Consider the following 13,964-nt stretch of genomic DNA (forward strand, 5'->3'; position numbering starts at 1 on the left):
TATATTAAGGGCTTTATATAAAAATGGTCTATAAGAACACTGCTTGATTCATTCATGTAAAGGCTATTGTTACCATTCTTAAGTGTTTTTCAGTTTTTCATTTATATCTTTATATGTAAATAAAATAGGATTCCCCAGGATACAAAGTGTACACAGGTATAAGTGTTAGAAAAAAACCCTTCCTCACTAAGGTCTCTCTCATTATAACAATATTAATTACATTAGCAACCATAACATCTATTAATACTTATTGGACCTTTACTATTCATGAGGCACTATGTCAAGTGTGTATGTTTCCATAGTTTTTTCTCACAAAAAGTCCCATGATATGAATAGTATTTTTATCTTAATTATCAGGTAAAGAAATCAAGTCAGCAAGATTAAATAATTTGACCTAGGATTTTGAGATACAAAATACAAATCTGTGTGACTCCAGAATTGGTTCTTTCAGTCTAAATGAAAAATTTACTTACTTGAAGGGTAAAATTCTGAGGAAAAAAAATTATTTTCAATTAAATAAAGAAGCACTCCAGTTTCTTTGTGTCACTTTCCAAAAAGATGGACCTATCCTCTCCAGTAATCACGTTGACAAGGCCTGAACAGATGACACTACTTTTGAAGCCATCTATTTTCAGTGGTCTGATAGAAGTGGTGATCATTATCAATGATCAGGCATACAGGACAACCCAGACAAAGTCATTTTCCGTGTGCGGGAAAATCAACCAGGGATGCTACAAAGAATCAAGTTAGGGCTTCCCTGGTGGCGCAGTGGTTGAGAGTCCACCTACCGATGCAGGGGACACGGGTTCGTGCCCCGGTCCGGGAAGATCCCACATGCCGTGGAGCGGCTGGGCCCATGAGCCATGGCCGCTGAGCCTGCGCGTCCGGAGCCTGTGCTCCGCAACAGGAGAGGCCACAACAGTGAGAGGCCCGCATACCGCAAAAAAAAAAAAAAAAAAAAAGAATCAAGTTATAATGAATCACATCAACAAAAATTTTAAGCCCTATCACTTGGTGAAATATTTGACTATGCATGTGTATAGTCATGTAAAGTAATGGCTTTTCATGGTAGTGACTGATACAGGAAGGCCAAAAATCCTGTATGAACATGAAGAAGAGACCAAAAGCTTATGTCCAGTAGAGGTACCTTCTCTGATTCTGACAGAGATGAAGAAAACTGCAGAATTTTCTCACACTCTTGAGACATCTTTAGCAAAACAATCATCGGATAATCAACTTACTTTAAACATTCCCCACAAGAATTCACAATGATGCTTTAAGTATTGAGAGTTTCAAAATACTCAGAATTATTAATGTGGCAAATGCCACTAGCATTATTTATGGCTTGTACAAGAAGCTAATGTCAAAGAAAATGTATTGACTTTTGACTGCAGAGGAAACAACTTTGATATGTCTCTCCTCTTTACTGCAGATCAAATCTTTAAAGGTATTCCACAGCTAGAAACATCAATTTTCCCACTTGGGTTGAGAAAACATTGATAAAATACTGTTTAACTATTTCATTGCTAAGTTCAAGTATAAGCATAAGAAAAACATCAAGGAAAGCATCCATGGGATAGGGAGGGTGGGAGGGAGACGCAAGAGGGAGGGGATATGGGGATATATGTATATGTATAGCTGATTCACTTTGTTATACAGCAGAAACTAACAGAACATTGTAAAGCAATTATACTCCAGTAAAGATGTTAAAAAATAAAGTCTTCAGGAGAAGATAAGAAACTTCAAAGAAAGATCAACAATGAGCAAATAAATGCACTGAAATCATCAACTGGCTGGAAAAAAAAAATCAGACTGTTGAGAAGGAATAAATATTCGAGTGTCCACAGAAACATGAAACCCTATCATTGTGAGGTTTTACCAGAGCTCAGGGGTCATGGCCAGAGGGAGGCCAAGAGGCTTCTAGAAGGAAAGATCCTCCACATGGAAGATAATCTTCTGGACCCATCACTGAAGAAAGCAGTCTTCTTTCTGTCTTCTTTCAGAAAGAACTAATTCTACACACCTAGGCCAAAAAACTGAAGGCCCCCAATTTTTATATGAATCTGTTTAGTGGCAGATTAAAAATCATATGTTGAGCTGCTATACAGGAAGACTTCTGACCATTCTGAATACTTTAAAAAGTGTGAAAAGCAAGAGAAGCAAATACCTCTTCACTTTATCAATACTATAAACATGGGAGAAATACAATTTATCTGCTAATGACTAAAAATCTGTTTAAAATTGGCATTAATAAAAAATAAACATAATCTTCTTGAAAAGTGGGCAAAGGTCAAGCAAATTGCACTTCGAAATGATAAGTTCCAATCTACTGTTTAAACCAAAACTATATTGAAAGTAATTTTAAAATAGCAAGCAAGTTTTTGAGAATGAAATTAATATCTGCTACTAAAGTCTTACTATTTAAAATTATATTCAAGCATAATTTATCCCGAATCAGTGAATTACAGTTCTAAGGAAAGGCAGTATCTTGCCTCCTTCCACACTTTCAAATAATCTTGCTATCATGTTTGAAATTCAGTGATTTAACTACATAATAACTCCACTATCATTATGGCCCACCTACTGTGTGCTAAATAATATGGTAGATACTGGGTTAATACAAATATAATTCAGACATGATTCTCCAATCTCAATTATCTCATAACTTAATGGAAGTGAGAGTCATATACATAAGAGACTATAATAATATAATAGACTACATGATATTCATAAAGAAGAGTTCTAGTTAACCTTAAAGGACACGTTTGAATTAATATTGTCCCTATAGTGCCCTTTTCAAAACAAAAGTATTTTATTCTAATAGTTCCCCCATAAACAATAGTAGGGAAATGACCTTTAGTCTTGAGACACAATGTACTATAATACCTGAGTGATTAAAAGAGAAATGCTCTTGGGTTGTGGGGAGAACAAGAGAAACAGTAGATGAAAATTGAGACGATGGATGAGAAGGCCTTATGGGGAAAAGAATAAAACAAACTTTATATACATTCCATAAGTTTTCCTAAGGTCATCTCTTGTTTCCAAAGAATATAATTTGAATCACACATCAACCAACTCTAGTTTACATTTCAGTTGTTTTAAAATTATTGATCAAAAATTTCCATGTTATAAAATAGACTTCCCAAATTTGTAGGAAGTCCTAGTGAATTTAAAATTACCTCCCACTTCAAAATGTTAACTTTTTGTAAAATGCTTATTATTATATACAGACAGGGACATCTTAAAAATATTTTTCATCAAGTTGAAAAATAACTTACTTACAATTATCGGACATTTTTGAAGAGAAATATTCCAAAAGACCTAAAATACTTGTTTCCCTCAATTCTGGCATTTCTTCTGATTTGTCCGTGGGTAAAATCTTTTTGTGAACTTTTAGTCGCAGAAACCAATTAAAGCAGTTTTTCACAAATCAGAATTGGCCGCATTCAAGCAGATTTCTGCAAGAATTGTTATGTATATGTAGACTACATTCCAGGCCCAGGAAAAATCATCAACCTGGCAGCTTTCTTCCTAAAATGAGAAAATAGCTATTAGACAATCAAAGTACTCTCTGCCATAATGAAGAACTATATACCGTACTTATAAGAAATGTCTTCAAATTTTATAGAGTTGTTAAAAGATCATAATCAACTAATATATTTAAAATGCACTCAGTAAAAACAAGCTTTCCATGGGTAGATTGCATAAAACCAAGTTCAAGGAATAAAAAATAAAAATAGCTAAAAAGTACATAGAGAACATCAACTTTTCAATTTCCTTAGTAGTCAATGGAACATAAATTAACCCAATGAGATACTATTTTCCATATTATATTGTAAAAGAATCTTTTTTTAATATAGCTCAATTCTTGTGTATTCACTCTTATACATTTTTTCATAGGAAAGCAAGAAAGTTATGTCTTCTGGAGAGGAATCTGGACAGCCATCCTGAGAACATTAAAAGAAAGTTCATAGTCTATCACTCAGTAATTTAATTTTATAAATCTATTCTAAAGAAATAGTCATAAATGCAGATAAGGATTTTTGGATGAGAATACCAGTTCAACATTATTTGTAATTAACTGTGAATTAGAAATAAGCTCAAAGCTCAACAACAGAGAAATGTTTATCTCATCCTCACTAAAATCTTAATAATATGTAATGACAACAAAACATTTTTTAGATAGGGAACTAAACCATATATGACTATATGATCTGAAGTGTGTTAATAAAATTAAAAATCCCTCTTGTGTGAGTGCATGTCTGCATGTGAGTATAACCTATTTCTGGATCTCTGTCTACATCTATATCTATTTATACTGGGATATATGGTAAATATGCATTTACCTTTACATTTAATTAAAATTATTATTACAAAGTCATGCTCATTATAAATCCTAAATGATATACAGTTAAAATAGTGACAAAAGTAAAATTTGTTTCAATTTAGGTCTTTTTGCATACCTAAATTAACAATATACTGTTACCTGATTCTGAACAGACATAATGCTTAAAAGAAAATCTCTCATTAGGTCCATGAAAGCTTTCAAACAGGCTATGTGTAATTTGGCAGCCTCCCTAAGGACCAAGAAAGACAGTGCTGAATCCAACCTGGAAATGACTAACCTGGATTTCTAGATACATTTATTTTCAACAAAGACTAGTATTGTTTGCCACTAGTTATGATAAAAGTTTATAGGAAAGGGCCACATCGGGCAAGATGTTGAGTTCACAGTAGTGTTCTGACAAAACTGAGAGTGATAAATATTACAAATGATCACATTTCTTCACAGATGCTGTATAACAAGCAATCAAGGCCTCTGGTTCTAGAGTGTCCCCCAAATCTCACAATAGGTTTTGATTTTTAACCTTTTATAACAGATTCCAAGGGGTGAATTTCAAGAGAGTGTTTTCTTCTCAAAAGAGAGAATAAAAAAATGGTCTTCCTAAATACTCTAAAAGTCCAGTGTTATTTGATATTTACAAAAAGTGCAATTTCTCAGAATAAAATTTATATTTCATATTAAATGGAAAATTGTCAAGATTTAAAATATTATATAACTGGGAAATCATATAAGAATTTTTTAGCCATAAGCGTACATATATTCTAACAGTTTCAGGAAATTATATTTATATAATTTATAATTTATATAATTTATATTATATTTAATGCTATTGCTACCCAATTGAAAGAGACATAGTTTGAAAGAGAGCTAATAATAATGCAAATATAAAATTGCCTCTGCATAGAGCTACATATTGCCTTGATTTATAAGCCATTAATCAGTTAAAAAGTTAATATATTCTACAATTATATTTGAATTTCACAACTGTGATATTTCAGGTTAGTCAAGTTCATGATCATTTTCAAAAGGAAATACCTCTAACCACGGAAATAAAGACAATTCTTTATATTTGAATGGAGCTTTACAGATCTCAATGTGCTTTCACACAAATACCTCCTTTGATCTGAACCACAGTTTTTGACAGATTCAAGAACTTTTTTAAATCTTTTTTTTTAAATATTAGAAAATTGAGACTTAAATAGATCTGGGAGATTTGTCCAAGTTCATGTTTTAAGTTAGGTTAACTAATAACTGAAATCTTCTCCCACCTATGGGTATTTCCTGTTTTTCAATTTTGCTTTTATAAGCCATTATCTAAGTACATTAATATTTAACCTTAGTATTACAATGTTGCCTATTGCCCACCTAATATCATTTGTCTCCTTCCTTTGAAACTAAACCTCAATTTTGTTCAAAATGGCAGAGTGCTCAGTTAATGTTGCTTCCTCAAGATGGAAACATTCTTACATCTGGACTGGGATAGTGATTACACAGGTGTATGCATTTGTCAAAGGTCATAGATCTGTATACATAAAATGTTTGAATTTTATTATATGTAAATTATACCACAAGAAACTTAATTTTAAAAAATGACTCCCCGGACTCCTTTGGAATGGCCTTACATTTAGATTTGGTCAATGAGATATAAATGAAAATATATTATGAAAGCCTTCCATATAAGCTATTATTTTTAAATTTAAATAACAGGTGCTTTTTTGTCCTTTGCTCATCCTTTTCCTCCTGCTTGGAATTCATACATGATACCAGAAGGTAGAGCAGCCAACCTGCAACAATGAGGATAAAAGTCACTTACTAAGAATGGAATAAAAGGAAGCTAGAAGAAGCCTGGATCTTGAGGATTCCCTTAAGCACCTGCATCAGTAATGCACTGCTTGTTACGTGCAATAAATAAAGCCCTATTTGGTATGCAATTGCAGTCAGATTACTATTACATTCAGAAGAACTAAAGCCTAGCTGATACATTTAAACATATTTACAAGCATGAAATTTAGAGTTGAAAAATCAGAGATGGAATCTTAGCTCTGTCACTAACTAGATATATGGCAAAGGGCAATGTTCATACCTTAGCTTAATCTACTCATCTATAAAGTAAATATAGCAAAACCTACTTTTCAGAGACTATGAGATTTAAATGAAATACTCTATATAAAATGACTGGGTTCAAAGGCTGAACTGAACTGAATTACAAAAATACTATTATTTTGAAGTCAACGGATATGAGTTCAGTAACTTTTTTTTTTTAATCTGTGATGACTGAAGGAAAAGGTCTAGATGCTTTCCAAGATGAACAAAGGTGAGTCCTTCCCCAGAATTTTCATCACAGAGGTTTCATGATAAGGTAAAGGAGAGGACAGTCTCAGAGTTCACAAAACTTCTTTACCATGAATATACCTCATAGTCATAAGGTTTTGTTTCTTCTGTTCCCCTTTAAGTCTGGAAAACTGTAGCTAAGCTAGGGCACTTTCACTGAAACATAGATTGAAGAATTTCCATCAGTGTCAGCCACCTATGGTAGAAAAATGCTTCACCAGAAACACTGTTTCAACCAATGCTGCTGATTGCAAAATTTTCTATAAGGGAAAATGTCTTTGACAAAAATAGAATAAAAGCACCAATACTTATATATTAAAGTTTGTTAAAAATCAAAACTGAAAATCAATGCATGTAAAAAGAAGTTTTCAAATTGAATTAGGTTAGTAATTTAAATAGTGTTAGCTTCTTTGTGAACTCATTGCAGTACACCAAGTCTCAATTACCAGTACACTGACTTACTTTTACAATGCCATGAAACTAAACATGTACATATAAAGTAATTTATATATATTATAGATGTCCCCCTAATTATGTAAATAAACTGAGGCAGAGGTTTACTGGCTTGTCTAAAATAACATAGTTACTTGATTTATTTTACTTTGTAGCTTTGCTTTTTAAATTTTTTTCCTCTTTAAAATTTTTATTGGAGTATAGTTGACTTACAATGTTGTGTTAGCTTTTATTTATTTATTTTTATTAATTTTTATTGGACTATGGTTGCTTTACAATATTGTGTTAGCCTCCACTGCACAACAAAATGAATCAGCCATACACATACAGATATCCCCTCCCTTTTAGACTTCCCTCCCATTTAGGTTACCACAGTGCATTGGGTAGAGTTCCCTGTACTATACAGTATGTTCCCATCAGTTGTCTATTTTACACATAGTATCAATAATGTATAATGTGCAAATCCCAGTCTCCTAATTCCTCCCACCCCACCCTTTTCCCCCTTGGTATCCATACATTTGTTCTCTACATCTGTATCTCTATTTATGCTTTGCAAATAAGATTATCTATACCATTTTTCTTGATTCCACATATATGCACTATTATACGATATTTGCTTTTCTCTTTCTGACTTACTTCACTCTGTATGACACTCTCTAGGTCCATCCATGTCTCTACAAATGACCCAATTTCATTCCTTTTTATGGCTGAGTAATATTCCATTGTATATATGTACCACAACTTCTTTATCTATTCCTCTGTCAATGGACATTTAGGTTGCTTCCATGTCCTGGCTACTGTAAACAGTGCTGCTATGAACATTGAGGTGCATGTGTTTTTTGAATTATGGTCTTCTCTGGGTATATGCCCAGGAGTGGGACTGTTGGATCATATGGTAGTTCTACTTGTAGTTTTCTTAGGAACCTCCACACTGTTTTCCATAGTGGCTGTATCAATTTACATTCCTACGAACAATATATCACTTGCATTCCTATACACTAACAACAAAAGGGCAGAAAGAGAAATTAAGGAAACAATCCTACTTACCATTGCAACAAAAAGAATAAAATACCTAGGAATAAACCTACCTAAGGAGACAAAAGACCTGTACTCAGAAAACTATAAGACACTGATGAAAGAAATCAAAGATGACAAAAAATGGATGGAGCGATATACCACGTTCTTGGACTGGAAGAATCAATATTGTGAAAATGACTATACTACCCAAAGCAATCTACAGATTCAATGCAATCCCTATCAAACTACCAATGGCATTTTTTATAGAACTAGAACAAAAAATCTTAAAATTTGGATGGAGACAGAAAAGATCCCCAACAGCCAAAGCAATCTTGAGAAAGAAAAATGGAGCTGGAGGAATCAGGCTCCCTGACTTCAGACTATACTACAAAGCTACACTAATCAAGGTAGTATGGTACTGGCACAAAAACAGAAATATAGATCAATGGAACAGGATAGAAAGCCCAGAGATAAAACCTATGCTCCTATGGTCAACTAATCTATGACAAAGGAGGCAAAAATATATAATGGAGAAAAAGCCTCTTCAATAAGTGGTCTGGGAAAACTGGACAGCTTCATGTAAAAGAATGAAATTAGAACACTCCCTAACACCACACACAAGAAATATAAACTCAAAATGGATTAAAGACCTAAGTGTAAGACCAGACACTATAAAACTCTTAGAGGAAAACATAGGCAGAACACTCTGACATAAAGCACAGCACCATCTTTTTTGAGCCACCTCCTAGAGTAATGAAAATAAAAACAAAAATAAACATATGGGACCTAATGAAACTTAAAAGCTTTTGCACAGCAAAGGAAACCATAAACAAGATGAAAAGACAACCCTCAGAATGGGAGAAAATATTGCAAATGAAGCAACTGACAAAGGATTAACCTCCAAAATATACAAGGAGCCCATATAGCTCAACATCAACAAAACCAAACAACCCAATCCAAAAATGGGCAGAAGACTTAAATAGACATTTCTCCAAAGAAGACATACAGATTGCCGACAAACACATGAAAAGATGCACAACATCACTAATCATTAGAGAAATGCAAATCAAAACTACAATGAGGCATCACCTCACACCATGGTCACCATGGCCATGGTCAGAATGGCCATCATCAAAATATCTACAAACAATAAATGCTGGAGAGGGTGTGGAGAAAAGGGAACAATATTGTGTTAGCTTTTAAAATTAATGTGAATCACTGCACACAGCTAAACGGTACCAGACCTGGACTGGACTTCAGCTATCCTGACTGTGGTCCAGTGTTCCTTCTCTACTTATATAAATGAACTAACATATAATAACCAGGGGCTTCATAAAAAGATATCTGTCTGCACACCACCTTATAAAAAGGTTATAAACATCAGCATTCAGAACAGTTTTCCTAGATTCTCCTTACTCCTCTATATCTGTTTCCTCTATGACAAAATTATTATTTTAAAAGATAGAATTAAAATGTCTCCAAGTTGCAACTCTTTCATAGGGTTACTTGAAACTTTCAATAGATATTTTGGAAAACACTGACAATGTCAAAAATCCACACAATCCTGGAGACTGAGAATGAAACAAATGTCACTATCTTACAGGGAATTTCCTGTAAGATATAAACCATAGAATTGATAGAGCTGGATTAAGAATAGCAAGAAGGAGTAGCCACATGCCACTTCAAGAAACACAGCAGCCTTGCTTCCCAAAAGGTTAAAAGAAAAAAAGTAAAGAAAAAATTATCTCTACTGTCTACCATGTTTTTCATAGAAATAAGTAAAGCCAATCCTTAACTTTGAGGTACTGAATTTTTAAGGAGCCAGATTATTATCTCTGTGCTTTTTATCCTCATCTCTCCATACTTATTCAGAGATAGCAACTTCCAGATGACCAAAGGATAGAAAACAGTGCTTGTGGGGATATGTGTGTAGGAAAAGGGGCCATGGGGTGGAGAGGAGGAGTGCTGTAATGGGAATGCTGGAGTGCATTTTCTCCTCACAAGTTAAATAGAAAAGAATAGGGAGAATGCAGGAAGTTCCCTATGATACTGCATGTGGAGTGTTGTAGCTTTTAACCTCTGTAATGTATGCTATGAACACAAACCTCTTATTTTAAAAATGACAAGTTTATATAAATTTTCCCTAGTTCTGAGATAAGTAAAATAGAAAATGGAGGAGGGGGCCCTACATGAGACCAATTAAAAATATATTATAGCAAGGGCTAAAGAGAATATCAGTCTGAATACTAAGAGAAGATCATACCTCTGAAAGTAATTTCTTCCAGGAGCCAAAAGACATTTTTACAAGACTCTTAAGCATCTTTAATAAAGCCCAGGAAGAACAAACAACAAAGAAAAGCCTTGATACTGAGATGAAAGGTGGTATAATAAGAAAACAAGAGGGTGCAGGAAATTAAAATTACAGAAATATAATTCAAATTCATAACGAATGAAGTTGACTGCAAAAAATGACACTTGGAAGGGAAAAAAACTTGAACAATTCTTCAATAATTTAGAGGAAGACAACCACCCGTAAACTGAGATCCATTACTATCTAATTCCTATTGAAACCACCAAACATAAAATAAAGAAAAATAAACCCACAGTACCACAAAAAAAAAAGAAAGAAATTTTAAGGGTTTTAAAACTATGAAGAAAATGTAATCTAAATGAAGGCAAACCTTTCCAATGCCAAGAAGCCCAAAGTTTGATTTAAAATGTAATGCAGGCATATATGGATTTTCCACCACCATGTAAGAAAAACCCTAAGCACAGAGAGGCAGGAGTTGGGAACACATGTGAACCATGAGCTATCAATGGAAATCCTCCATGAAATGTAGCCCAGTAGCCACAGCATTTGTGCACAGCTTCACACACTGGGGGCTTCTCTCTAAGTAAAGCAGAGGATTTGCCCCAGCAGCTTCCTAAGACGGTCAGTGAGACATAAGAGGAAGCATCTATCTCCTGGTTACCAAATCACAAAGGTGTTCCTAAAATATTCTGGATTGAAAATAAAACAGATAAAAAGGGGGCAGACTGGCTTTGAACATCTCATAATAACTAAAAGGTAGGAAACAGCATAGCAACATTTAGAGATTTAAAGAGGGGAATTAAAAACCTGTGAGCATAGAAGCCTATTTCCAGACAAAATGTACTTAAAGTTTTTAGGGGGAAAAATGGTGACAAATGTTATATTCAGCCAAGGGTCATATGTAATCAAGGGCCTGTCTAATGAAATAGGTCACCTATGTCCATGCTTAGAAATTTACTCAAGCCAGCCAAGAAAGGAACAGTATTTAACAGCTTAAGAATGGAAAATCCTAGTGTTAAATGGATTATAGTGAGTGGGAAAAATAGATACATTTTAATAAGTCAAAATTATTTTATAAATATGATCCCAAAATTAAATAAATATATAAACCATTCTTTAAGGAGAAGAATGAACATTTTAAGTAATGATTTAACTATAATGTTATCAGAAACTCAAGATTACATTAACAGGCTAGGGAGGGGAGAATTAGTACAAATAAATTAGTCTCAATCTTCACGGTACATGGAGAAGAAAGCAGACAGAATTTCTTTCCTGATTTTGACCATTTAGGAAAACTAGTTTAAAGAATATGTTTCTCTTGCCATTACTTGATTTCTGATATTCAGAAGAGATGGGCTACATGAAAATCTAGTCTTTAACCGATCTGCTAAAAGGGTTCTTTCTCCTACACACAGAACATTCCTGGTGCACCAGGGAAGGTAGTGGGGGAGAATGAAAGGATGGAGTGTCGACAGGCCATGATGGCTGTTTCATCTTAGAAGGCCTAGGTGCTCACTGATTGCTTTCTTCCATCCAGTCACTCAGGCACTTGGTCTGCCTGTGTGGCTAGTTGGTGGTAATTAATCCCAGTAGCAGGATCCTTCTTTCAGTCTTTGTTTTTGCTCTTGTTTTTTGTTTGTTTGTTTGTTTTTAATCATGGCAATTTAAGAGACCCTGATTGGAGTTGCAACCCCTGCGTCATGTAAAAACAGGTCTTATTAAATAATTTTAAGATGGAGAAGGGTATAATCACGTTTATGTTGTAACCCTGGCAGAAGAGTATGACAGATTACTGAAGAGAAAACATAAGGCCAAGAGACCAGTTAATAAGCTACAGAAGTCATGAGACAATAAGGTCCTGGGCCAAGGTGGGGAGTGGAGAGCAGGGGAACTGCTCTGAAATGTAGTCAAGGTGCCCAAGTTGGTTAACTTAAGGAGAAGACATGTGTCAGGTACTGAGACAGAAATTCAGTAGGTAGGAGTTTACGAAAAAAATTCATTCAGATCTGCACTAGCAGGAAATGAAGTATTAGGGGAGAGTCAGAGTTTAAAAGGTGTTTTCATATTACTTACCTTATTTAAATCTCCCAAAAGCTCTTTGAGATGGCTACTACCTCTATTTAACTGCTGAGCAGACCCTGTTCATAGGGGTCATGCGACTCAATCAAAATTAGACAGGTAGCGAGAGATAAGACTAAAACTCAGGCCTTCTGATTTGAAGTTGAATGCTTTTTTCACTGCACCGTAAGGTAGCAAAGCATAAATTATATATTTACCCTTGATACAGACTAAATGTTTACATTTAGCTCAGAGGATTGAAGGGTCAATAAGAAATCTAGGAAATGAATCAGAAGACTGAGGACCTTCACTGACATCTCAGCTCATGAAGAGGAATTATTGATGAAAACTTTGGTCTGAAGGGTTTTGGTTAGACTATCACACAACATTATAATTACTGGGGTTCAGGGAGATAGATATTGCAGAGGCAGTGATGTGTCCAGAAGTAAAGGCCTTGCTGCCCATACAAAGCAGTGGATTCTTTGTTCAATTTATTTCGATGCAAACACAAACATTGTATGTCTGGAAAACACTTGCAATGTCGGTATAATTTTAAATTGTCAAGCTTTTTAGGAATACATTCATGGAGCGATTAAATCGGCTATTTTGCTTTGGGAGATATAATTTTATATGTTATACTGCTCTCCTGAAGTGCCATGCTGCATTTCTCAGCAGTCACATTGGCTAATAATTCAATGATTAACACAATTCATTATTTTCATGTTCAATTAGAAAACCTTTTGCAGTGGCTTGACCTATCTCCCCAGAGCAAATGGGGCAGTTCGTAAAAGGCCAAACCACAGGGTGGAGTATTGAGAGTATGAAGCATCATATAAAATTTAACCATATTAAATGGAAATCTGCCTTACACAAGCTGCTTACCTGCGGCACAAGGCAGCTAAACTTCCAAGATAAAGGCTGGTGCGTGACACTGGGAGTGGCTCGTGTATTCTCATTTTCTCTACTTCTTCACCCTATTTTATAATTTATTGTAATTAGTACATTTCCTTTCCTCAGTTTATTCCCTGTCTCTCATCGAGCAGAGGTTGCTCTAATTCTGTGAGTCTTTCCTGGAGTCTTTTCATGGATCCTGGGCCTATTCTTTTCCAGCCTCTGCTGAAACCACTGGCTTCTGTTTCTTTCCTTTTGTGTTGTATGATCTTTATAAAGGGGGTGATAAGAAGTCAGGCAGGGACATACATGATGAATTATCTGCTGATGGATAGCATCGGAGAGGGGCAGATGAAAACCACTCACTAGTATTGGCCCAAGCACTTTTTGCCACTATTAATGAAATTTCTTTTGATCAATCAGTTGAATGGTCTCCCTCTGCATTTTAAATCTCTGATCATTTTTCTATCATGTGGTACTTTACTAATATGCATGGAAAATGAAGCTGCTTACATTATTCCTATTAATAGTCACTTGGCATTGAATTTCAGGTCCTAA

The 13,964-nt window shown here is 34.7% G+C and overlaps 1 protein-coding gene across 1 annotated transcript in view; it reads right to left on the bottom strand.

The window, feature by feature from the left end:
* Positions 1 to 13,964, bottom strand: part of TMEM232 (transmembrane protein 232) — a 224,044-nt gene that overhangs the window by 185,257 nt on the left and 24,823 nt on the right. The window contains 3 exon segments of the mRNA XM_060094374.1: positions 3,283 to 3,390; positions 3,393 to 3,531; positions 4,487 to 4,610. Coding sequence (XP_059950357.1) covers positions 3,283 to 3,390; positions 3,393 to 3,531; positions 4,487 to 4,610 — 371 coding nt within the window.

This window comes from Mesoplodon densirostris, chromosome 3, assembly GCF_025265405.1.
Source record: "Mesoplodon densirostris isolate mMesDen1 chromosome 3, mMesDen1 primary haplotype, whole genome shotgun sequence".
Classification (NCBI taxonomy): Eukaryota; Metazoa; Chordata; class Mammalia; order Artiodactyla; family Ziphiidae; genus Mesoplodon; species Mesoplodon densirostris.